Source organism: Coloeus monedula (genome assembly GCF_965178545.1).
Source record: "Coloeus monedula genome assembly, chromosome: 1".
Classification (NCBI taxonomy): Eukaryota; Metazoa; Chordata; class Aves; order Passeriformes; family Corvidae; genus Coloeus; species Coloeus monedula.
Genome location: NC_138781.1, coordinates 96,501,003 through 96,527,536, shown reverse-complemented (window position 1 = coordinate 96,527,536; position 26,534 = coordinate 96,501,003). Strand labels below are relative to the sequence as shown.

The 26,534-nt window shown below is 42.2% G+C and overlaps 1 protein-coding gene across 2 annotated transcripts in view; it reads right to left on the bottom strand.

Moving 5' to 3' along the window:
• CTNNAL1 (catenin alpha like 1) overlaps positions 1–21,779 on the bottom strand; it is a 58,246-nt gene extending 36,467 nt beyond the window's left edge. For both annotated transcript variants that reach the window (XM_082285354.1, XM_082285355.1), the window contains exons 1-2: positions 21,575–21,779; positions 192–381 (exon numbers count right to left, since the gene is read on the bottom strand). In XM_082285354.1, the coding sequence (XP_082141480.1) occupies positions 192–381; positions 21,575–21,700 (316 nt within the window). In that variant the 5' untranslated portion in view covers positions 21,701–21,779. The remainder of the gene's footprint in view (positions 1–191; positions 382–21,574) is intronic.
• Between the last annotated feature and the right edge of the window lie 4,755 nt (positions 21,780–26,534).

The window sequence follows — 26,534 nt, the reverse complement described above, 5'->3', positions numbered from 1 at the left end:
CACAATTCCATTCCCTATTCGTAAGATGACAGCAATTTAAGTAAGTGACAAAATCAGGTAACAGATCAGGCCTTGAATGAACCAGCAGAGGAAGGTTGAGCAATTAAATAATAAAGTTCTTACATTATGCCTGACACTAAAAATAGTGTGCCAAAAATGGCACAAGTACAATTTCATGAGTAACTACATACCTGCTCTCCTTGCCTCGATACAAGCAACACTCATTTCCTCCTTCAGCTCATGGTTTTCATTGGCTATGGCTTCACCCACAGTAACAAATCTCCCGACTGCCAGGTTAACGGCTTGGCCCACTCGCTGAATTGCTTGCAGAGTCTTGTCTGAACGCTTTGGTTTATCCTTATGATTAATAAGAGTAGTTATCTGCAAACAGGAAGAGTTATTTATTAGAACATTTTAACTTTAATACTAAAGGCAAGTTTTGAATTGAACTCAGTAATAGATTTTTACAGTACTTCACTAATAAAATGTAGTGTTGTGCTATGCCATGAAGTATCATTTAACTTCTCAGAGAATGAAAAAAAAATTTGGAGTATAGTTAAGGTTGCTCATTTTCTGTGATCTCAGTTTATCTCAAATGAACAGAGGGATTTTTATTTTTCTTCCCCTCCCATTTGCAGTATTAAAATAAGCTGCCCTGGGTCTCAACAGCCTTTTTCACACTAGACACAGCCCTTACCCCGTTAAAATATCCACCATACTCATAACTTAAACACCCTCAATTACACGTTTCCTAGAATTTAGAAAAAGGTTGCCATTTAGATTACAAGTTATCAGTAAAACAATTTGTGAGGACATTCCTATTTTGAACTCCTGACTTGGCTTTTCCGACCGCTGTAGAGCAATACACGTTCCCTCTTGGATCACATAGGCTGGAAATCAGCTGCACACGGGCTGCAGGAGACTGAAGATTTGTCCAAAACACCCAACATGAGGAAACAAAGAGATCCCTTCCCCTCACAGAGGAGAAAGGCAGGATTGCAGAAGCAGCTTCTCAACCAAGGCATTAGGCGAACATGAGAACAGTATGGAATCCTGCCACCCACAATTAACTAACTATAAACTCCATTACAAACACGAGCTTTGCATTCTGCTACAACAACTATTTTCTAGTGAGAAGCAGGACAGAAATAAAACTCTGTAGTTTCAAACATCCTAAACCAGCATAAAAACCCAACAAAAATAGTCCTGACTGTCCTTGTCTCTCACTCTCATGTTTGCAATGAATTCATCTGATGTGGGTTAAATCTCAGTTGCGGAGAAGGTGCTGCTTGTTAGTTTTTCCCATAACCAGGTCCCCAGCCATGTTCACTGCATAGCTTTATGAATATTTTTGGTGGGAAACAGTACAGCCTGGAGAGAGAAAGATGAAACAGAAGTGCTCCTTTCAGCAGCAGCGTAGAACAAAATGCCCACAGAACTCCACTGTAAGCCACATCTCCAGGAACTCAAAGATGTCTGTTGAGAGAATCTCAGAATTACATGAATTACTTAAGTGTCTGAACATCTTAGCTATATCAGATTGATCACAGATGTCTTTGCTGCTCCTCAAAAAAACATAAATCATCATTAACTCATACAGTCTCCTACCAGTCAAGCCTGTTGTGGGACAGGAGCACACAAGCTGTACCTGTAATGCTCACTTCAGATTCAAGGACATAGCAGGAAGCAGTGTAAGAACTGTTCTGCTTCATGATTTGATCAATGCCCAAGGTTTACCCTTCAGATATCACTGAGTCATCTTTCTGGAGAAAAAAAAGAGTGGTGTTGTTTAACACCTTCGCTGAGGCTGGTTTTGAATGCCAGAAGCTGGTTTAGCCAAGTTTCCAGTATTAAACCCTTTGCAGTGGGAAATGTCAACACTTCATAGAGGGCTTTCCACACACAAGAAAAATAAAAAAGCCAAAAAAACTAAGAACAGTGCTGCCCTATGGAAGAACTGCTATGAGAATAGAAGAATATTTTGTTCTAGTACAAAACATCAGTACAGAAATGCATTATCTGCCCACTGTCTTCTTATATACGCCCTACTCTTCCAACATGTACCTAAGCCACAAGGTCTAAAGGAAGGCCACTTTATATAATTCATACAATAAATCTGTCTCTGCAAGAGTCCCCTGAATCACTTCAACTCCAATGCCTATAAACCCCAGATGCCCTTCCAGTGAAAAGATCTTCTTACAATGAAGACAGAGTCCTATTAGAAAGTAAACTGAGGAAACATCTGAGCATCGCCAAACCCATTTTAGATGAGGGATGACATTCCTCAAAACACACAATTGTCATCACTTCAGTGGAAATCCAGACCAACATGAAATTCATAGTAAAAACAACTGCATTAGGCAGCTCCCCTGAATTCTTGCATTGCAGATACTTCAGGTATACAGAATTAACAAATACCCATCAGCAGCTAATCTAACAGTGCCAGCTGGTGAATTCTTGAGTAGGCATGGCTAACAAGCCAACTGAGAGCATTAGTCCAAATGCTGAGGAAAACCAAATTGACAGAGGGTCACAACTGTGCTTCTTCAACTGGTTTTTAAGCAAACAGCAACTCAGTGCTGGGTTAATATTACATTCATATAGTTATTGACTTCTCAGAAGTACATATAAAATAACACTGGCCTAAAACAAACTGCAAGTTTATATACTGGCTGCAAGTTTACCTCCCACAGCATTTTACACCAGTAGAAGTTTAAACATGTTCTGCATAATCCTGAAAAAAAAATGTATATGCAAATAACACTGAAGAGTGAAAGGAATCCTACTGTCTCTTACAAATCATCAAGGGCATTTATTTTAATTCCCATGTTACTGCAGAGGTATGCAAGTAATAAAAACCATGAAGATATCACAGCTTAAATTTCTTTTTTAAAGTCTTACAAAACACTCTAAGGAACATGAGTGCCTTTTACATTTCTATCATTTCTTTAGCATTCTCTTCAGAGGGCACCATAATTTTTGCAGAAAAAACTCCTCTACTACCCCTGCCAAAGTTAAGCAAGAACAAGCAGCTGTTTTGACAGGTCCATCACCAGTGTCATCTTAACCTCATGAAGTTCAACAAGGCTACATACAAGGTCTTGCACTGGGACAATCCCCAGTACCAGTGCAGGCTGGGGGATGAATGGATTGAGAACAGCCCAGCAGAAAATGACTTGGGGGTACTGGTGCGAGAAAAATTGGACATGAGTCAACAATGTGCTTGTATCCTGGGCTGCATCCAAAGCAGCGTGGACAGCAGGCTGAGGGAGGGGATTTTTCCCCTCTACACTGCTCTGGTGAGACGCCACCTAGAGTGGGGTGTACAGCTCTGGGGTTCCCAACAGAAGAAGGACATGGACCTGTTGAAGACAGTTCAAAGGAGGGCCATGAAGATGGTCAGAGGGATGAAGCACCTCTTCTACGAAGACAGGCTGAGAGAGCTGGGGTGGTTCAGTCTGCAGAAGGCTCCAGAGAGACCTTATAATATATAAAATGCATATTTTGTGAGTGGCGTTTTAATATATAAAGGTAGCTTAGAAGAAGATTAGGAAAGACTTTTTACCAAGGCCTGTAGTGACAGTAGAGAGGTCAATAGTTTTAAACTAAAAGAGGGTAGATTCTGATTGGACTTAAAGAGGTTACTTTTCACCATGAAGGTGGTGAGGCACTGGAACAATTTCCCTGAGGTGTGGAAGACCCATCATTTTAAGAGTTCAAGGCCAGGTAGTTTGAACAACCTGGGGCTTTGATGGGGCTTTGAGTAACCTGGTCTAGTGGAAGGTATTCCTGCCAATGGCAGGGGGGGCAGAACTAGATGGTCTTGAAAGGTCCCTTTTAACCCAAACCATTCTCTGATTCTATGACCTACACTAGACACCCACGTGAGTAGCTTGTATATGAACATTAAACTCAGCCTATGGTTATACACAGCAGCTGAGGCTTTGCAAATATCTCCTGGAATAATGAACTCTTAGCTGAGTAACAGAATTTCTTCTCTGACTGGCTAACGTGGGGCCAGAGTAGTAACTATCTTAACACTGGAATGGATGGAAGTTTGTTGAGCCCTGTAATTTTTTTTCTCAGAGAAGTCAAAAAAAACTGTATGGATTGACAGTTAAAAACAACCATGGTGAGCAAACTAAAACAGAAGTTGGTCAAGAAGTTTGAAACATCACAGCAAACAGCTTCATGCAACACCTCTTTCAAGTGCGATCAACATTAGGTAGCAAATGCAGCCTGTACTGATATCAGATTTGCATAGGATGTTTCCTACAAAAAACTAAGTAACAAACAGCCCTGAAATAGGAGTAGGTAGGTCATGATAAAAGAAAGATATGAAATACAGATTACTTAAAAAAAAAGGGCTGGGTTTGGTTCTAGAAACGTGAGTTACACATACCAAATGTAAAATGCTTAATAATGTCAAAGGCATGAGGAAAGCTGTTCTGATACAAGAAGGGCTTCTCATAACCTGCCACCTGCAGAAAACACTGCTGTACAAACAAGGAGAAAGATTTCTCAGAATTATGCATTCTCATTCCCTCAGAGAGTGTTAAGAGTGACAGGTACATCCTCCATTTCAAATCAAGTTTTGAAAAAGCAGAGGTAATAGCAACTGCAGTTTAGGATTCTTTTCAAGAATTAATTAAGCTTGTGATTAACAGTCAGGGTTAAAAAAAAAAAACCAAGATCTTAACTTAGCAAGGAGAGGAATTTCACTAGTTTGTTAAGTGAAGGAAACAGTTCTGAGTTGTGCCTCAGAACACAAATACAGCAGTGAGCATTAAAAGGCCAATAGGAAAGGCTTCTAAAATAAAGAATAAGCAAAGGTTTTTCTCCTGACTTTTAAACAATATTTTAAAAAAAGATAAAAAATTGGACAAGCTAAATGGAGAAAAGGAAAGACCCAGAAGAAACTTAACAAGGAATTTTCTCCCCAATAACCAGCCAAAGAAACCCTAAGAGCCTATACAAAACTGGACTAGTAAAACTCGCAGCATTTAAGATATTTCAGATTACAGAAAATTGCTTTTCCCCTGCAGTCCATCCAGTTGCAACCAGACTAGAACTATCACTGTTTTAATTTTTTTTTTTTAATGAAGGAAACCCCTGCAAGTCCAAGAATATCATCTAAGACCTCCCTCAAGCTTAACACCTCCCCAATATTTAATCTGTTATATTCTGATCATGTATTTCCCAGTCACCAACATCTGTGATGTTTGGACAGGACTTAGCAGCTGAAAAGATTACCTGCAAGTCTCTTTGAACAAGGGCAATACGTTACATGATGTTTACTTAAGGATTTAGTGATCAGGTCTTAGAAAGGAAACAGTCCTTTTGATGGTACTCACCCTCTGTTTAATGTGAGCTCTTACACTATTTCCGTGGAATGTTTATCTGAGATTTGAGACAATCAGTTTAAGGAGTGTACAGTCTCAAGAATCTGTCAGCTACAATCTTTGTCACTTGTTATGAGAAGCCCCAGAAAAATAATGGCCTTTTCTCAAGTACTTTACCAAAGCTAACAGATACAGCCATAATGTATCAAGATGTACTTCATATTTAAGGAAACAAGCTCAGTTGTGGCAATTTTTGAGCAGCTGTTTTCAGATCTTTTTGAAGGCCTTCAGATACTGACATTTAAGTCATCATACACTTCATGCTCAGGAAGCATCATGACAACACGCTGAGTTAAAAATATTCTAATGTCTATTTATTGTCAGTGTAATTAAGTCTTGCATGACAGAATTAAGTGATACTTAAGAGACTGGGTTTCAGGAAGTATTTATAGACACCTATAAATAAAACCACAGGAAATATAGTTATTTCATGGCCCCTGCTACAAACACAAGAGTTAAGCTGACAAGTCATGTTGGAAGATACCCTGCCCACCTCTCTGCCTGGGAAAGTACCCACATTGTACTCAGGATGATTTCAACTCTCAAGAGTAGCATTTGTTACTGCCTCTTATGTGGTGGGTTGACCCTGTCTGGATGCCAGGTGCTCACCAAAGACACTCTATCACTCCCCTCCTCAGTAGGAAAAGGGAGAGAGAAAATATAATAAAAGGCTTCTGGGCTGAGATAAGGAAGGGAGAGATCACTCACCACTTACCATCATGGCCTAAATAGCCTCTGCTTGGGGAAATTAAATGAATTTAATTTCAATAAATGAATTTTTAAATCAGAGTAGGATTATGAGAAGTAAAACAAATCTTAAAAATACCTTCCCTCTACCCCTCCCTCCTGGCCTTAATTTTATTTGTGATTCTCTACCTCCTTTTCCCCAGCAGCACAAGAAGACAGGGAATGGGGGCTGTGGTCAGTTCCTCATATGCTGTTTCTGCTGCTGCTTCCTCCTCAGCAAGAGGTTTCCTTCCCCTGCTGCAGCATGAGGTCTCTCCCATGGAAGACAGCCCTCCATGAACTTGTCCACCATGAGTCCTTCCCATGGGCTGAAGTTCTTCATGAAGTGCCCTAGCATGGGTCCCTCCCATGAAGTGCAGTCCTTCAGCAACAGGCTGCTCCAGCATGGATGCTCCTTGGGATCACAAATCCTGTCAGGGAACCTGGTCCAGCATCACCTCATCTCCTGCAAGGAGCCACTTCAGCGCAGGCTTCCCATGGGGTCACAGACTCCTTCAGAGACCTACTTGCTCCACCATGGATCCCTGCATCCCTGTGAACCTCCATGGGCTGCAGGGGGACAGCTCATTCACCACGGTCTTCACCACAGGCTGCAGGGGAATCTCTAGTCCTGCAACTGGAGCATCAACTTTGGTGTCTGCAGAGTTGTCTCATATTATCACTCCTCTCTTCTCTGGCTGCAATTCCTTCTGCACAATACCTTTTCCCTCCTCTTAAATACATTATCACAGAGGCGCTGTGATAATCCTGTGCATCCCTGACTGGCTTGGCCTTGGCCAGCAGCAGGTCCATCTTGGAGCCATCTGGCATCGGCCCTGTCAGACATGGGGGAAGCTTCTGGTAGCTTCTCACAATCCACCCCTGCAGCCTCCCCACTACCAAAACCTTGCCACACAAACCCAACACATTCTGGAAAAGAGAAGGCTTTGAGTGACATCATTGCAGCCTTCCAGTGCCTGAAGGGAACCTACAGGAAAGATGGAGAGGGTCTACTACAAGGGCATGTAGTGACAGAGTAAGGGGGAATGGCTCCAAACTGAAAGAGAATCTGTTTAGAATAAAGATTTGGAAAAAAAAAAAATCTTTACTCTCAGGATGGTGGGGCACTGGAACAAGTTGCCCAGAGAAGTGGATGGCCTATCCCTGGAAGTGTTCAAGGCCAGGCTGGATGGGGCCCTGAGCAACCTGATGTAAGGGAAGGTGTCCCTGCCCTTGGCAGGGGGAGTTGGAACCAGATGACCTTTAAGGTCCTTTCCAACCCAGGCCATTGATTCTTTAATTCTGTATTGATCAGCTTTCCTGCTAGAAAAAATTCAAGATGTTATCTCTATGCTATGAGGATTAGCTGCCTTAGAGTAACAGCTCCTCTCCCATTTTGTGCATTTTCTGCTTTCTACCTTCCATTAACTTTATAAGGGGAGAAAAATTGTTTCTGAAAAAAAAAAAAAAAAGTAATACCAGGAATGGAAAGTCTTTGCCAGGAAAATGTGATAGCACTACATACTGGCCGTACAAGAAGAGTGCTATAAGGTACATTTAGTTGCATTTAATACAAAATGTAGAAATCTTGGTCAAAAAGGCCTTTCCCACACTGCTTGTACTTTCCTCATTCTTCTTGAGTTTGGAGGCACAGAGGAACATCTAATATTACATTTTAGGTACTGTCTCTCATTAGGTCTCGTGTACTCCTTGTGTATGATCAGGTCTTCAGACTCCTTTACCCAGACAGCAGCACATGTTGTTCTAACGCCCACACCATGCATCAGAGAGAGTGGAGAAGGAGCAGCTGGCATTTGACATCCTGTCCATAAGGGCTACAAAGAGAACTGTAACACAGACTTCTCATCACAAGATGAGCCTCAGGGTTCTTAGGAAGTGAACAAGGACTGCTTGCTTACCTGTCCTAAAAACCAAAAGTTTGTTAAGATTAGATGCCTGTCCAGGCACTAATGGAAATTTTAAGCATTTTGTAGAATTTCAAGCACTAAAATTTTTTTTTTAAGTTCAGCTAGTGTGTGGATTTTCAGACTTGGAAAGCCTTATCTTTCTACTCATATTTAATCTTGTAGAAAAATTCAACAAATAAACTTTGCAGAAACTCAATTTTGAAAGTTTTCAAAGGCTGGAAAAGACTAACCAAAATGAAATTCAACTGCACTAACTACTAATGCACTAGTTAATTGTAAAAACCAATATTCTACTTATACTGAAAACATTGTTTGAAACAATTATGGACAATTGAACCAGAACAGTTTCTTCTACAAGTTATTATTCAATCAACCCCTTCTTACAGAAGTCACACAGACCTTAACACATCATTCAGGACACTCAGTCAACACTTTTAAGACAGCTTCCATGAAGTGATGTGATCCAGCTACCTGCTTTTTAGGAATTTTCCTCATAGTTCCTCTAGACTGGTGTCTAGAAGAACAGTACAAATGCACTGCATACCCAAGACTGCTGAGTACTGTCAGACTTGTGGCATTGAGACTGTTGTATTTGTACCTTTACCTGGAGGCTTTAAAAAAGTATCTTCTCACTGGTTTTATACACATCTTTCATAAAAACCTTCAGGGAAGCAAATTAAATAAACAACTTTAACAACCTGTAGGCTGGTTCACTTATCTGTGGGCAAATGCAAACATGCTTAGTGAAGCCTCAGGCAATCTTTCACAGCAGTGTCTAACAAGCTGGCAAGCCACCCCTGAAAAGGAAGAAGGAACAACCAATGACCTGCAGCGATAAGTAGGAGCTGCCAAGCAACACAAAACAGCCCTACTAGCTCGGATCACTGGGGTACCTAACCTAGTATCTTATATCCCATAGTCCTCAGCATGCTTGCCTAGGAAAGATCACGAGAGTTTAAGCAGCAAATCCAACACGAGCTACAATGCAGTTGTAACCAGATTTCCAGCTGGTTAACTGCAAACTCTACATTTAATTTTAAAACACTACCACACCTAATTGTGCACTTCTCACAAGATAGAAATATTATCTGAAAGGGGTCAAAACCATCCTCTTCACCTCTTTTAGATCTACACTTCAAAATCTTCTCTTTGTAAAGTTCACTGGGAAAGACAAGAGTACACAACTTCAAATTCAAATACTCACCTCAGATTATTAGTACCACTCCTATGTACTTGTCAGACATTCTTGGAATTCTTAAGAGATCAAAAGAAAGGATTCAACTCGGAGCAAGACTGTACTATAGTAGTGAATACCCTCTCTTTGTGCTGAACGCATTCCTAGAAAACCGAGGAACTTTTAAATTTCAAGTTCCAAACCAAACACCATTGTGAAAATGATTAGCCAAAATGTGATATAGATTAACTTGTTCAAATGCAGTGCAGCAATTTGATGACACCAACTTATTTCCTCCAGGGATTATTTTGGGGTTGGGACTTTGCGTGGTGGGGTTTTTTGGTGCTGGCTTTTTTTCCCCCAAAGCAATAGGAACTCTGAAAACTTCAGGACTTTTTTTTCCCCCCATGGGAATAAATTATTTCCAATTCTTTCTTCTTTCCTTTTTTTTTTTTTTTTTTAAGTTGTGAAAAGGAACATCACAGGGAAAAAAAGGAATAAACACAGCTCACTGTTCTTGCAGCCTGTGGATTCTTGACTATTATGTAGAGGATTGAATTACTTTAATAATGTTATTAAAGTACCCTACTGTAGAGGAGAAATATGATTTCTTTTTAATGTTCTCTTCTCACAGACTCCTTAAAATCAGAGATCCCCACTGATCTGCAGAGGTGAAGCAGAAAAGTACACAGAAACTGACCTGCACTGCTGCTATTCCCTCCTCTTTTTTCCACATATGGATGAGGAGACAAATCACTGAAAAACCCTCAGTGAAGCCTGACCGCTGATCAAAGATACCTTGTTTACTCTTACTGCCACATGCTGTACTAGTCAGAGGACTGTCCCACCTTCCACCCAAAAAAGGCATTGTCAGAATTTCTATAGGAATGAGCGACCAAGAAAAAGGTTGTCATTTTCAGACAATTCAAGTTCAAGCTTTCTTCTCTTTTTTAAGAGATGTTCACAGACAGAGCGGGCACCAAAATTTGTACCTTTGAGACACTTGACATGAGTGGGCAAAGATAGTTTTTCAAACAAGGTCCAACTTAACTTCTCATTATACAATATGAGCATCAACAAGCACACTGGACATCATAAAATATGCATTTACCTATTACAAAATGTGTCCAGAAGTAAAACTGGCTTTCTAACTCAACTGCTGTCTTGAAGTTTGAGAAGCACAACTACCTCACACTAGAAGAGGTGAGCATAAGCTAGTTGACCAAATAATTGGGTTTCAGGGCATACAAGGCAGTACATTTTCCTCCCCTCCTGTTGCCCTTCAGGTCAGTATTTCCTTACTCAAACAGATAGGTTTCATAAACAAAGCAATTCCCATTTTTCATTCCACACCTAGAAATCCTGGGCAGGATTAAGCCTAAGAAAATCCAGCTCAGAGGGAAGATCACTGTTAAAAGTGTACTTTCAGATGTGGTTAAAACAGATGCAGACATGTTTTCAGCACCACAGAGATGCAAGTCTCAGAAATAACTCAATTTACTAACATAATCAGGTGACCTCAAAACCAGAGACTGGCAAACAATAATTCTGGCTTTTCCCCCTAAATTGCTGTTGTAAATGTACCTAACCTTGTACTGCTTGTGCAAACAATGCCTGAGCCATCTCTGAGCTGCTTATCCAAAACAACACCACTGTTGAGGAACTAAAAATTCAGACATTGTAAAAAAGGATGTAGCAGGGACAACACACTTACACCACCTGCCACTGAGAATTCTCTCTCTTCAAACCAGGATTGGCTCCTGAAGATGCAGAAAATAATCCTTGTTAGTTCCATAAGCAGGTGGCTTCCCTGCCGTGAATACCAGCTATTCAATCCTTCTTGCTTTGCATGTTCCCAACAGAAGAGTTCCTGCAGCCTCTTTCAGAGAGGACTTCATTAGCAGCATTTTGCCATTCCACTTCAGTTCAGAGCAACACCTGGTATTCCGTTTTGAAAAGCACATACTTGCTCTAGGGATTAACTGAGAGGTACAGTGTGCTCTGGAAAAGGCTATGCAAATCCAACCACTATCCACCTACAGGAGTGCAAAACAAAACAGAAACTTCATATAATCCAGGAACTATTATCTTATTTATGCTAAAGTTCCTGTATGTTCTTTTGATTGCTTCATTGAAGAGCTCCAGGGCAATAAAAACTCATTCAGTCGGAAAATTAAAGAATATTTAAATGTAACATGGAGATACAACACAGAATCTTTGATAATTAAAAGGGAACACTCCATGCACTGGTCACTCCTAAATGTTAAGTGCTTGCAACATTGGACAATATTACTCTTCTAAACATTTTTCGTACCAGTGAATAAACAAACAAACAAACAAAAACACTATCACAACCCCCATGTTGAAAAGATTATGTTACTACATACTAAATTTTGCTTTATTGTTATTTGAAAAGACAGGATTTGTGTGGTTCTAAATAGTTATATTCATTCTGCTTAACAAAAACATGTCTGTAAGACAAAAGCAACAGCACAATTTTTTATTTTTCTATGTACATCTGAAAGAACTTTAGGATTTGCTCATACATTACTTTTGCAATTTGTGTTTAGGAGTTATCTTACCATTTGAGAATTCATTTTAGGCATATATGTGAGAAACAATCCAATTCAGTATCTAAAGCAGAGTGACAGTTATAAGTTGGCTCTAGAGTCTATATCACTTCTCATTTACCCCATTAGCTTTAAACAAGGCTATTAATGAAATGCAATACAGCTCAAAGAGTAAAAAATAGACTTTAAGGTTCTATCTAGCAAGGGTTATACTTTTCCAATTAATTAGAAACATAAAACAAATCCATGAAGAAAGCCACAGGCTCATAGTACCATACAACAGTTTTACTAAACTATAATCAGAGTTGTTTGCAATCATTAATTCATAAATCATGCTTTGGGGATTTCCCTACCTAATCTGTCTAAAACCATCTGTTAACAATGCTGAATAGCAAGAAAGCTGCTCTAATTCTTCTTGTGCAAGATCACAGAGTGGCAGTTTTGATTTAATACTCATTCTGCTGGAAAACTACAAAAATTTGTTTAATCTGTAGAAAAGTCATTAATCAGATCTCAAAAATATGAAAGATAAGTTACCATTGAAAAAGAGCAATTGATTTTCAGCTATGTCAGTAAAAAGCATCTTCCTTCAGCCACTTGAAATGTTACTCTGACTCATTTATCACATCAAAGACTAAGCTATTGAACATTACAAAGCAGTAGCCAAGCTTAACTCAAAGCCAATTTTACTGTCCAAGGGTCCACAAAACAAAAATCCTGTAACCACAGCTGTTTTATGATAGTGCTGTTGCTCATGTGATAAAATGTTCAAGTGTAACTTTACTTGTAAAGCAGAATATAATTAGTGTTAGTAACATCATTAATTATTAATGTAACAAAATAATTTACCTCTTTAAGTTATTCTGAGGTACTCCTGGGCTCCCCAGCATACCTTAAAAACCACAACTGTAAATGATTATCTATTTCTCTTTCAATGTTTCATGATGACCTAGCTCCACTGACTAAAAGCTGTCAATTAAAAACTAGTCTCATTAAAAGGAAACCTGCAATCACATCAGCCAAGAAATATAATTGATACTTTGACTGAAATAATCACCTTCTCTACATCCAGATGACAATCTCCTAAAATAAGCTCTTCTGCATAAATCAAAGTGAAACAATCAGCCTCCTTTAGGGACACAGAGCACCAAGCGTAGGCTGAGTCACAGGCTGAGCTTCTGCCAGAAAAAGAATTTACATGGAGCGCGAGATGCTTAACACAAACCAGAAGCTCACAACTTAACCGGCAATACCTATGGAAGCGCAGGGAGAAGAGTCAGTGAGTTAGTGACTAATGGCAACTACGGAGGCGCAACTCTGTACCCAGGCAGCACCATCTGCTTCCGGACCCACAGCAGTCGGAGCATATGATCCATGGCAGAGTTTCTCTGCCGTACAGGATGTAAACTCACAAGAGTTTAGCAGGAGGTTTGCTCCATACAAGTTACAACGCAAGCCTTTACACCACAATTCATAATTTTATTACTCAACAGTAGCGCCAAGTTTCAAGTCTAAAGTGAGTACCAAATTAATTTGTAAGATAGAAAATTCTGGAAGAGAGGAGAACCCAGTTTCTCAAAGCTTTCAAGTTACTGGGATTTTTAAAGTACTGAGGAATAAAGACAAGGTCCCAAGAAGCATTTTAAAAGGAGTGCATGCAGATCTTTTTTTCCCCCAGATGCAATGAGCTGAAGACAAATATGGATCATCCTACTTTAAAAAAAAAAAAAAAAATTCCCATCCTCCAAAAAGAGACATAAGGGGCAATGCACAAGCTCTGGCACCATACTGGAGCAGCAACAGCCAACAACGTAAGAACCCTTTAGCACCTCTGACATATGAAAGAGAAAGACCTAGAGGTAACAAAAAAATGCCCAGTGAAACAAGGCAGCCAAGGGATTTGCTGGAACAAATCTGTCAGTGCATCTGCTGCATGGGAAATGCAAGTAAGTTGAAATGGATCTGAGTTTGGACTGAATGCTGAAGTGCAGGAAGGGAATGAGACCACGCATATTCCTTAAGATTATGAATATTGTCCAGAGAGTATATGAGACACTTCTACTTAAGACTCTAAATGAGAAAGAGAGAACACATTTGATTAACAAGTTCAAAAGTTGGTATGTAATGAGCCTGTACTGCAATGCAATACTATGACTACAGACATTCAAACATTAGCTTATATACAAGACTAATGCATGATGCAGAGGAAAAAAAGACATGGAGAATGTAGTGGGTTGTTTCCCCCCCATTTTTGTAGACTTTCAAGAAAAAAGAGCTAGTGATACTAAATTAGAAGCCTAACAGTGCTTTTAATATAGAACTCTCTGCTTTAAAGCTGTTAGAAACAAAACAATTGAATTTCAGAAGATTCCTCTCTTCCAATCTCTCCAAACTGTCGAGTTCCTTCTGAAGGGCTGCACAGCCCTCTAGGGTATCAGCCACTCCTCCCAGCTTTGTGTCATCAGTGACCCTACTGAGGAGGCACCTGTCCTTTCAGGCAAGTCACTGATGAACCAGTTAAACAATACTGGGCCCAGTACTGAACCTTGGGGGACACCACTTGTGACAGGTCTCCAGCTAGACCCTGTGCCACTGGTTACAAACCCTCTGGGATCTGCCATTCAGTCAGTTCTCAACCCACCTCACTGTCCACTCATCCAGCTCACACTTCCTGAGTTGGCCTATGAGGACATTGCAAGAAGCAGTGTCCAAAGTCTTGCTGAAGTTGAGGTAGAAAAGATCTGATGCTCTCCCCTCATCCATTCAGGAAGTTGCTTCACCATAGAAGTCAATCAGGTTGGTCAAGCATGATTTACTTTTAGTGAAGCCATGCTGACTACTCCTGAAGCCCTTCTTGTCATCCATGTGGATAGAGATTGCTTCTAGAATGAGGCGCTCCATCACTTTTCCAAGGATTAAGGTGAGGATGACTGGCCAGTAGTTCCCTGGCTCCCTTTTCTTACCCTTTTTGTAGGCTGGGGTGACAATTGATTTCTTCCAGCCCTCAGGCACCTCTCCCAATCACCCTGACCTTTCAAAGATGCCTGTGAGCAGCCTCGCTGTGGTGTCTGCCAGTCTCTCAGCACTCATGGATGCATCCCGTCAGGGCCCATTGACTTGTAGATGTGAAGTTTGCCTATGTGTTCTCTAACCCAATCTTCCTTGACCAGGGAAAATTCTTCCTTCCAACATTCCTCTACTCTGGTCTCCCAAGTTAGAGATCCCTCAGGGCTGGTCTTGTCAATGAAGACTGATACAAAGAAGACATTCAGTAACTCTGCCTTCTCTGCATCCTCTGTTATCAGGGTCCCCCCTCCATTTAGCAACAGTCCACATCCCCCTTAGTTTTTCTTTTGTTATTGATGTATTTGAAGAAGCCATCTGAGGACTTCTAAGCCAGCAAATCCACAAAACAGCTTCCCCAAAGACACTGCTAGCCTACAGACAAAATCCAAAGGCCAGTGTCAGTAGCACTGACAGTAGCATAGTGAACACCATGTCCACAGTTTTACACTTCTCTTAAATCTCTCTCTTGGACAGTACATGCTTTTTCAGTTCCATGGAGAATAACAAAAGTTCCACTAAAGACACAATAATGTACCAGCTATTTCAGTCCATTTCTTCAGGAGTTATAACACTGATGTACTCAGTTACTTCCTTACCACAATTCTGCCCTCTTCTTCTGACAGAAAATAAGAACAGAGCAGAGCAGCTATTCATACTTCTGCTCCACTGCAAAAGAAAGTGAAGCAATCCCTACTCCAGAATGTACCTATGTGAGGTACCCGGAAAAATCTGTGTGGAATCAAAGTGACTGCAGAACACACTACGAAAATGTTAGATAAAATGAAGTGGAACAACTTGCCAACATTAGATGTTATTCACTAAGATTTCAAGGGGCTCAAAGATACAATGGATTGCGTTGACTTTCTCATGCAATCTCCTCCTTAAAACCAGATCAACCAGTCAAGGTACGAATGTTGCCCTGACACTTGTACATGGCAAATCAATACAAAACATTAGAAAGAAGTAGTGGGCACCCAAATAAATACGACATATTGGCAAAGATTTAACAAAGATGTTCGTTAAAGGAATTCCTGCCTCACAAAACAACGAGATTTCTCTATAGGCATTGCCCAATTACATGGGTAAGAAGACACTCTGCTGAAAGAAAACTATGAAACAAAGTTCACACCACAGTTTTCAAAGGACATCAAGCAAGTCTTTGAGAGAAAGGGAAGCAGACCCTTTGTATGAATATTGAACTCATCAAGAGACAGAATGATGAGTAGGAAAATAAAGGATATCAGAAAGTAAATGATTACTTACTTTAATAGAGTTACACAGAAACCTGTACTGCAACATGAACTATTATATATAATCATAAAGAGGGAGGAGAGATAAGCAAATAATAAAATGATGAAAATTTGTTGGTGATCCCAATTTATTTGGGACAGTAAAGATAAGATCTGACTACAAAATTGCAGAAACATATTGCAGCACTGACCAGGGAACAAAATGTCAGACCAAAAAATCACTGCAGATTAAAGTGAAACAGACAGGAAAGTACAATCCTAGCATTCCTTATGAAAGCTAGGTCTGAGCTGACCATTTCTCCTCAGCAGCCAGATCTTTTGATAACAAAACAGACATCCATGAAAAAATCTGACTTGCTTATGATGAAAGCAATTTCCACGGTCATCTATTCCAGTCCCCTGCTCAAACCAAGTCCACTTAGAGTGTGCTGTTTATAGTCTTATCCATTCTGAACATCTCCAAAATTGCAGACTCTATAGGAGCTCTGCACACCTCACCCAGTATTTGGCCTCCCTTACATTGAAAAAGGCCTTCTCTTGTATCTCATTAGACTTTCCCATGTTCCAACTTCTGTCCATTGCTTCTTGTTCTGCCACCATACATGTCTGGGATCAGTCTGTCTCTGTCTTCTCCATACTTGCCATTAGGTGGGTAGCTGTAGACCTTGGTAAATTCTGCCACTGTCCAGACAAAAAAAACCCAACCCACTGCAGATTCAAGTGACACAGACAGGAAAGTACCATCCTAGCTTTCAACATGGAAGCTAACAGACCATTAACCCTCTCTTTTTGAGGTGGAACAAGCCCACTTCCTTCAACCTCTCCCTTTATGTCACACACTCCACTATGTCAGCGTTTCCCTGGTACTGCGAAGCGCAGAACTGAACACAGTACTGTACCCCATGCTGCCTCACACGTGCCAAGCAACAGTCACTTCTGCAGTCTGCTTGTTACATTCCTGCTACCAACCCCAGCTGCAGCTGGCCATCACCGCTGACCCCCATTCAAGGTGTCCACCGGGACTCCCATGCAAAGTTTTCCTGCAGACAGCTGACCCCAGCCTGTATTGCTGCATGGTGTTACCCTGGCTTAGATGCACGACTTGGACTTCACAAACTTCCTGTCATATCATCTGTCCAGCCTGTCCCTCTGTCTAGCAGCCCTGTCCTCCACAGTGTCAGATGCTCCCCAACTTGCTGTAGGGGAGTTCACATGCCTGTTGAATGTGCTGGCCCGTGCTCACCCCAACATTCAGATCATTAATAAAGATGTTAAACAGTACTGGCCCATACTGGCCCTCATATCAGTCCCCGATGATTAACCAGAAAAAAACCCAGAGAAAAGTTTATAGATTATGTATAGACCACTAGCTTGATGCACAATGGCTATCTAAAGTCAGACCTTCAGTCTGAAAACTGCATCAGTGAGCTTTTCACATACTTAGGAAAACGTCAGCTGTGGCTTCTTTTTTGGGCTCTAATATACAACTCCAGAAACTTCTGGAAAAACAGAATACTGGCAGAACATTATGTAATGTTATATAACATTTACTGAAATGGGAATTATTTTAGCTAGCTTCAGAGAAAGCAAGGAAACAATGCCCTAGTAAAGAACAGGTTTGTTTCATTCACCTCAAGGCATGTACCACTGTTAACTTATGTAGAATCTAAGACTGACAACAACATTCAGAAGCGTTGGTATCATGGGCTTTTTGTAGCTAAAATAAAGAAAAGCTTATTTTTTACCATATAGGTCAAATCAATTCCAAAACCTCTGGCAGGATCTCCTACACCAAGAAAAATGGAAAAACATGTTCAGTAACATATGGGCACACAATCATTCTCCAAAGTGCCTGTGACAAAATGGGCTTTCTGAAGCTTGAGCAGCTATAATCACATTGGTCTCACTCTGGATGCTGGAGGATAGGTCACCTTCAACTGTGAAAAGTGACTGTGTTCTTTCAGGAATATAGAAGTATAGGATGATTTGGGATGGAAGGGAAAGGTCACATGGTTCATCTCCTGCACTACCAAGGCCTGGGAGACCTTCCACTAGATCAGGTTGCTCAGAGCCCCAGCCAATCTGGCCTTGAACACTTCCACGGATGGGGCACCCACAGCATCTCTGGATAACCCATTCCAGTGTCTCACTACCCTCACAGAGAAGAATTTCTTCCTAACATCTAATCTAAACATATCTACTTTCGGCTTAAAGCCATTCCCCCTTGCTCTATCACTACACATCTTTTTAAAAAATCCCTCTCCAGCTTTCTTCTAGATCTTCTTTAGGTACTGGAAGGCTGCAGGTAGTCTCTCTAGAGCCTTCTCTTCTCCAGGCAAACAGATCTCAGAGTTTCCCTCTTTTTCCAAGTACCCAACTGTGAAGGTTCACAAATATCTATTCTGCTGTTTCTCAGAATACTTCCTTGGAACAGATCCAGACAGACAAACTCCTACACCTGTGAAGGTACCCGACTGCTGCTAGACTAGCAAACAGGTACAGAATGGCAGCTGTGGAAGCCACTGGTGGAGCCACATCCTGAAAAGTGCTTTTTCCCTGTCCTTGCTTTTCCTCAACTGTTTAAATGACTTGTTATTAAATGAGTCAGCACTGACCACTTCAAACACCCTTCCTGACATGTTTGCCAAAAACTTTCCATTAAAAAAATCAACCCCAAAATAATTAGTCTGGAAATGGGTAGCAGCAGTGAAGGAGATGTCTAGATTTTTAAAGAATGCCATAGTATTATGCATGGAAAATGGAACTAATGACACCTATCCAGGAGAAGAAAATACTACTTATTTTAAAGAAAACTGTGGTGCTTAACCCCATAAGCCATATTTTCTGAACTGCATGCCACATGCTTTGCAAAATACTGTACAATGATTCTTTTCACAGTACAGCTATGTAGAGAGTAAAAAAGGAGTGTTAGCAAAAATGCTTAATACTGTGGCTTAAATCCGTCGTCATTGTCATTTGTGGCACTCTTAAAAATGGGCCACGTCAGGGTCTGAACAGATCTAGTTTAGCTCTGTAAATACTCTAAGTTTTAAAACCAATTTTAATTGGTTTAATAAGTACATGCAGTAATGGCTCTAAGGGTAATTTCTCCTGCTGGAAAGATAGGAATCTTATACCACTGCTGATAGCAAATTTACTCTGTTACAACACAGTCTATTAAAAAAACCAAGCCACGAAACGCAATTTAAAAAATCAAACAAAACCAACCCTCACATTTTCTGAGGAAGAACAAGCAGGCAAACACATGTTTACAATATTATATTCAGGACAATGCACGGTACAGTACATGAATTTAAATAAGAATCACTGCAGCTTTTTATGTTTTTGCTTAAAGAAAAAATTTAGCCCCACATAAGAGATTGAAAGTGAGTTTGTCAGACAAGGCACCTTTTGTTTCCTCTTTGCTTAAAATAAGTAGTGAAAAGCAGCAGGAACATTCTGACTATTTTTTTCCAGTAGTATACAAGTATTGCATAGCTCTTCTCAGATTTTAACAAAAGGATAAAACTGTGAAGTTAACTTCACAGCAGGAACAAAGCCCTTTGCAAGTGTATTTTGTACAAGCAGAAAAATGAAGTCCTGAGGGTTACTGCATGCACAGCTTATGCAGAATCTTAAAAGCAAATTCTGAGACTAAGAAGTACTCTATAAACACCATTTTGCATAAATTTCCGAACAAAGCCAGCCAGTGAGATCTCAGCTGAGCAATCCAGACAGGCAGAACCAAAAAACCACTACAGTAACTGGGGCATTTTCCCAGGCAGGTGTAGGGAGCTACTGCTGACACCATCAGCAACTTCAGCCTGAATCTGAACAGAGCTCAGTGCTCATGCTTCAAGGGAATGCGCTTGTCTCAAGTCTGGAGTGCCTTAGCAGGAAAACAGTGAGCTCTGAGCGTTCACAAATGCTCAGACACGCTGTACACAGGCAAATGAAAGCTGCTTAAACCTTCTGGAAGATGCTGTCATAGGCTTCGTGGACAATGAAAACTCATACATGACATCCTTCTCTGTGGGTTTGTTGCAAGCGTAATAAGATCATTGCTATCAGAGAGTACTCCAGAGAAATAAGAACATATTCATACAAATCTGTTAAAAGTACGAATTTAATATATGCAACTTAATTCGGCTTTTGCATATGGATGTGTTTTTGATTGGTCTTAAGCTTCTTAAAAGAGCTCTCCCTATTTTATCTCAGTTGTTTCAGGACTAGAAAATTCATTTAACTTTACTTTGCCTTGGAACAAGTGGTTCAATCCCTTTGAAGGGCTTTGCTGTACTAACTGTGATTTCTCCAAACAGAAAAATAAATACACATTACCATGTTAAGTACAGAAACACAATTACCCATCACAAACCCTTCCTGAAGCCCAGATATATAAACGCAGAACAAGGCTTACCACAGTTCGTTTCCAGATGGGTTATGATGGTAGAAACACAATTTGACCTCACCAGGACTAGTTATTTTTGTATAACTGTTACATATTGTTTAAAAATTTTGTACAGATAGGTTTTGACTTGCTAACTTTATTGATCAGTGCTCAAAGTACAAAATCCTATATAGCAAACACTGTGCTATCTTCAGACATTATTTTTCAAGAAACAAAATTCTAATGAGTATGTCAAACGCCAATTTTGTAACTGTCTGAAAAAAACACCCAACACCACCAACAACAAAAAAACAGCGCCAAAATGACTGCCATATAATTACTTAGCAGATCATTAAAAAGCCCAGTTTGGGGGGGTTTAAGGTCACTGAGCACTGTGCGGGACATGCTAAAAGGTCACCAAGACAGTTTGCCTATTACCGAACCTCTTAAAAATCGGGCACTACCCTGGGGTGCGGTAGAAGCTCCAACCAATGCAACGCTCAGGCCAGACCGCGAAAACACAAAGCTCCGCCAAAGCCCCTGGAAGACGAGCGCTCTCTCCAGAGCCGAGCTAGGAGGGAAGGAGCGCGCTCCCACGCGGACAGCCAGCAGGCGGGAGGCTCGGGAAACCGGGAGCGCTCGGGCGGCGGGGCAGTCCCTCCGTCCCCCACCCACCGCGGCGTCCCGGGGCTCGGACCGCCGGCGGCACCGCAGCGCCCGGCGTTACGCAACGCTCCCCCGCGACCTTGCGGGGAACTTCGGAGTCTTTCTCGGGGAGAGACGTGCGAGCAGCATCACCCACACGGCGCCGGCTCCGGCAGCCGCCCGCGGCCGGCGGGACCCCGGGACGGGCGGGAGGGGGCGCGGCTCAGAAAAGCCAGCCCTGCCGGAGCGGCCGGACAGAGGGGGCTACGGAGCGCCGCGACCCGAGCGAGCAAACTTCGGCGGCGGCCGAGCTCCGTCCCGGGCGGGGAGAGCCTCCCGGCAAGAGCCGGGGCTGCCGCCCGCCTCTCAGAGGCTGCGGGGGGAGGGGGGTGGGAAAGCGTTCTCCCGCGGCGGTATTCCTACCTGCGACACCAGCGGCACCAGCGTCTGCTCCACGGAGCGCGTGCGGATCTCCAGCCCCGCGTCCGCGCCCAGCCCCGACGAGGACGACGAGGAGACGCCGCTACTGCTGCACGGGGACGTGGCCATAGCGGGGGAGCCGGGCCGGGACCCCCCTCCAGCCGCGCCGCCGCGCTCCCGCACGGGCAGCCCGTGCCCCGCCGCTCCCCTCACGCCGCTCCCCTGGCGCCGCTCCGCCCCCGGGCCGCCGCCCCCGCCCCGCGCCCTCCCCGCCCGCCGGGGCTCCGCTGCCGCGCCGGGCGATGCCGCGCGCGCGCGCCCGGCCCCCCCTTGGCGGCCCCTTCCCCGCCCCTCGGGACGGGGTGGATTTAAAGCGGCAGCTCCCGCTCGCGCGCTTCCCGCCCCGCCGCGGAGCCGGCGCCGGGGGTGCCGCCTGCTCTCCCGCGCCCCTTCTTTCCCGCGCCCGCAGCCCCCCGCCCCACCCCGCAGCTGGCGGAGGAAGGGAGCCGGGACTGGTCCCGCAACCACCGCTCCCACCGGGAGTTTCCCCGCCGGTCTCGCTCGGGCGGGGGTAGGCGGAAGGTCCCTGCCCGAGGGGGGAGGCCGGACCAGGCGGTGGCTGAGGGGCTCGGGTGGCCCCCAGGAGGCGGGAGTCCGGGCCGGTGGCCGGCCTTGGGCTGCAGCGGCACCGGCTGGCGCGGACCCCGGGAAGGGTGGTCCCGGTCGGGAAGTGTGGGGCGCCGCTGTGGGGGCCAGGGAGAGGCAGCCGAGGAGCCTCTCTCTTCTTGGGAAGGGCTGCAGTCATGATTCGCCTGCTTTTAGCATCCGGGGGGTTGATGAGGCGTCTCAAGCTAAATGCCATCAGCTTCTCTCTTAGAAGCCTCACGGCGAAGGGGAAAAAAGGCTTCTGGCTTTGGGTGATTTGTATTCCATACCTGGCTGCTCTTGGAGGACAGCTATCCTGCTTATCCGGGTTTGCCTAGCCCTGGTGTTAAAGCAAGAACATTTGTGACCGATCTAGCAAAAAGAAGGCAAAAGTAATTCAAAGAAATAAAAGTGGTTTGGTTTGTATAGTGCGGTTTGTTGTTCTGGTTTGGAATGAGCGAAATTTCCTTCTCGTTATTTAGTAACCTGTATTTGAAAAGTATCAGTACATGGATGCTTACAGGTCTGATTTGGCTATATGTAACTGGGACGGCTGATTCTTCTACAGGCTCGTCTGCCCGAAGTTGTGGAAAGGGAACGGAGCGCTTCTGGCTGTGATCGCAAACTACCAAGGTGCAAAGCAGCTCCAGCCCAGCACTGGGGCCACTCAGTGCAGTGCTGCGCGGGAGCCAGCAAGCCCTGTGCAGGGTCTGGGACAGCAAATCACTTCAACACAACTGCTTAGTTTCCTCGTCAGAACTGATGAGTTGTGTTTGACTGCTCAGCTCTCACACAACACAACTCAGTAATCGTGTCTTTGGCTTTTTTTTGTGTTTTAGATCAGGGACTTTGTATCATTTTGTGTCTTCAAAAGATTTCTGACACATTTTGCACAAAGCATATTTTTTCACAATTTTGAAACACAGACATAAGATAAAGAACGATATTTGTTGTCCTTTAGAGTCCTATGGACTTATCCATATTTATTAAAAAAGAAAATTGCCAGAGCTGCAAGTGTAACAGTAGATAACGATATGACCCTATTCCTAGTTCTTCAGGAAATTGGTTTCCAACATGGTCTCATATTTTCTAAAATGACATCTTATATAACATCAAGTGTTTCAGGAGAGAACTGAAGGCTTAAACCTGCCATGGTACAATAACATCTGAATGATGGTGTAGACTTGAAATAAATGCTAGTCATGCTTGATCAAAGTGGTTTAGAGCACACTTGAGATTTCTTGTTTTGTTTTTCACCCAAACTTTTCATTTTCTTACAACATCTTTTGTTCTTTTTCAGGTAATTTTCTTTTCTTTTACTTTTTAATAATCATATTATAAGCCTTGGCAACAATTGTTTTCTTTTACACCTTGATAGAGTACTGAGGGCAGGCATGGTTGCAGCCTCCCCAAGACTCTACACTGGTATAGGACACTTCTGGATCATGAGCTGAAGCATTCACCAGACAAAGTATCAGTAATACCAGAGGGAAATGCATTCCTTTTCCATCTTCCCCGTTATTCCCACTTATTGGCTATTTTATGAATATTGCCATAATGTAAATTAACTGTCATCAACATCTACAGATACAAATCTATGATTCATGTTAGAAATGCACTAGAAGGACATGAACACTTGGATGCACACGTGGTTTATAATTTGACAACTTGTGTTACTTAATTTCAAAGACAGCTGCCTGTCGTCTTCAACACAGTAATGGACCAGACATTCCAGGAACGACATTTTCTGATTCAAAGCAGTGTTACTAACAGAGGTTAATGATTAATTTTGAAGATTGTAACTTTTTTTTGAAAAAGAAGAAAAATTGAGTTTAAAAGTGGCAAAAATAGTTTAAAAATAATTTCTTACAGTTATTGGACAAATTGTGTGAACTTTGCAATGCCTTTCTGCAGACTGAAGTCCTGTTCCCAATCTACCACTTTCTTTTACTGCTTGTGTTTTGTTTTCACTCAAGAAGCAGCATTAGTGGGGGGTGCTAGTGACAGCACTGTCTAGTTCTCCCAATTCTCTTCCTCAGGTGCTTCCAGTTTAAGCATGGAACCAGTGCTCTGCTTCTGGAATCTGTTTGCTAGGCAAACAGAAAGCATGTTGTGATGTTTTTAATATAACAGAGTTGAAAAGCTCTAGCATGCTGCAGACTAATGTCTTTGAAGGCACCTTGAGGAGATCTTCAAACATCATAGCCTGGAGCTTAATTGTGCTTTTTAATTATGTTAAGACAATTTAAATGAGCCAGTGTGATAGATTGCAACCACACCTTTGGCATGCCAACACATACCTCTGAGGGAACACACTGTGCAATACACAGCAGCAGAATATTTTGCGTATGATCATCTTCAGCCCATGAAAGCAGTAGCCCATCACCCCAGAAGGAAAGTCCCTCGTGGCTGCAGGATGTGAGGACCACCCACTGGCCATGGCAGTCTCATGTTACCGCTTGAGTTATCACTTGAGTTACCACTGCTCGACTCTGCTATTGAACCTGAAAAACATTTGAGGTATGGAGGACAAGAGTAATGTCTAATGGACTATATTTCTAAGTTCATAACTTAGTTAGTGGTCAAGGGGAAGGAAGTGATTCATATCCTCATAGCATTACGAACATGTCAATCTGGTCCTCCTTGTATTGTTTCCAGACTTCACGCAAAGAAGTGATGTCTGCTCCTCTGTCCACAATCTCCCATGAGCTTGGATTCTGTGACTGGTGTCAGGTTCCTACACAGAATGTAAGCCAGTTTTCCCTCATCTAGCTCTTCACTTTTTTTGTTCCTATCTGAAGTTGCTTTTGTGGGAGACAACATTATTACCCAGCACGGTGCTGTGCCAAAGTTCTCAAACAAAAGTGCTGTTCTCCACACTCTGACATTCTGACAAGGATGGCTGTTTTGTGCCTTTATGTGTAGCTAGGCCTCACCATGGATGATGACCTCTTAGCTTTGATGAGAATTATATGAAACGTACTAATGAGTGTACTAAGCATATCTTATGCTACCTGTGCCATGGCTTGTTTGAAGAAGCTGTCAGTCAGCCTCAGTTTGATGGAGCAGCTGACACCTGCTCTTACCTTCTAGCTAAGATGTGTGCGTTCCCTGGTCTGTTTAAAGCAAAATGAGATGGGTAACACTTAAACAGTTTAAATTATGCTTTTGTAATCTGGTCATTTTGACGAGCATAAGGTCAGCAGTGAAGACAGAAGCCTTTTCCACATGAAGAAACCTTCCTTAGGAAGCACGTTATAGTTGTTCCATATGTGCTGCTGAGGCCCATGCAGCAAAGCAGATGCCATTTAACCAGTCAAAGCGGGTTTGAACTTGTGAGCTGTGAAGAGGAGCTTAGCAGTTTCTCTCCACAATGAGCAGTTGGTCTAGGAAGCACAAACTGCAGGGGGAACAAGGAAATACTAGTAAAGGCCAGCTGCTGGGATCAGAGGGCTTTTTAGTCAATTTTGATAATGAGCACTTTTCCACGCATGCTTATAATGAATAAAACATAGGAATTATCTAAATTAATAACACTTTGAGGATGAATTCCAAGGAGTAATTGGTCTTTATCCTCCCACAGAGAGCATCCCAAATATCCAGGGGTGAGAGTAAGCAGTGCCTCCATTGTTTCCTTATCTCCCAGCTGCAGTCTGGAAAGCAGAGCTGAGTGGGCTAAGTGTTGGATTGCTCCTTTTCTTTTTCCTCCAGGTGAGATTAAAGTTACAGCAGTGTGGGAGGGGAAAGCACATCAATCATCTTTCCAGATGATATTTAGAAATCCACTTTAAGATTAAGCTTTTCCCTCAATTGCCTCTAGTTTCCTCTAAAATTTGACAAAGTCATATTTCTTTTTTTTTCAGTGGGGATGTTTTGCAGGCAGCTTGTGAAATCAGTGATTTTAAAGACAGCTAAAAATTTTAGGCTTTTGAAAAATGTCAAAAGATAGGAGACAAGCATTACGTGAAATGTCTAATCCCAATTATTAGTGGTTATTAACTCCAAGGTACATTACTTCTTTATAAAAACAATCAATCTTTTATGTTTGCTTCATGCCCCATAGTAAAATATTTCTCTTTACAAAGACATTACATTCCTTTTTTTTTTTTTTAGAGAGAGCATTTTATGTGACCATACAGTGACTATATTTGTCATTTTGTGAATTTACTAGTTTCACAGTGGGATTGCAACAGTTATTACAGAAACTATGAAGAAGAGGTGTTATAAAAGTAATGGATAGGCATATCTGAAGACTACAAGCTAGTGTCTATTTTTATCTGAATGTTTATCCAGAGTAATGATATAACAATAATATATA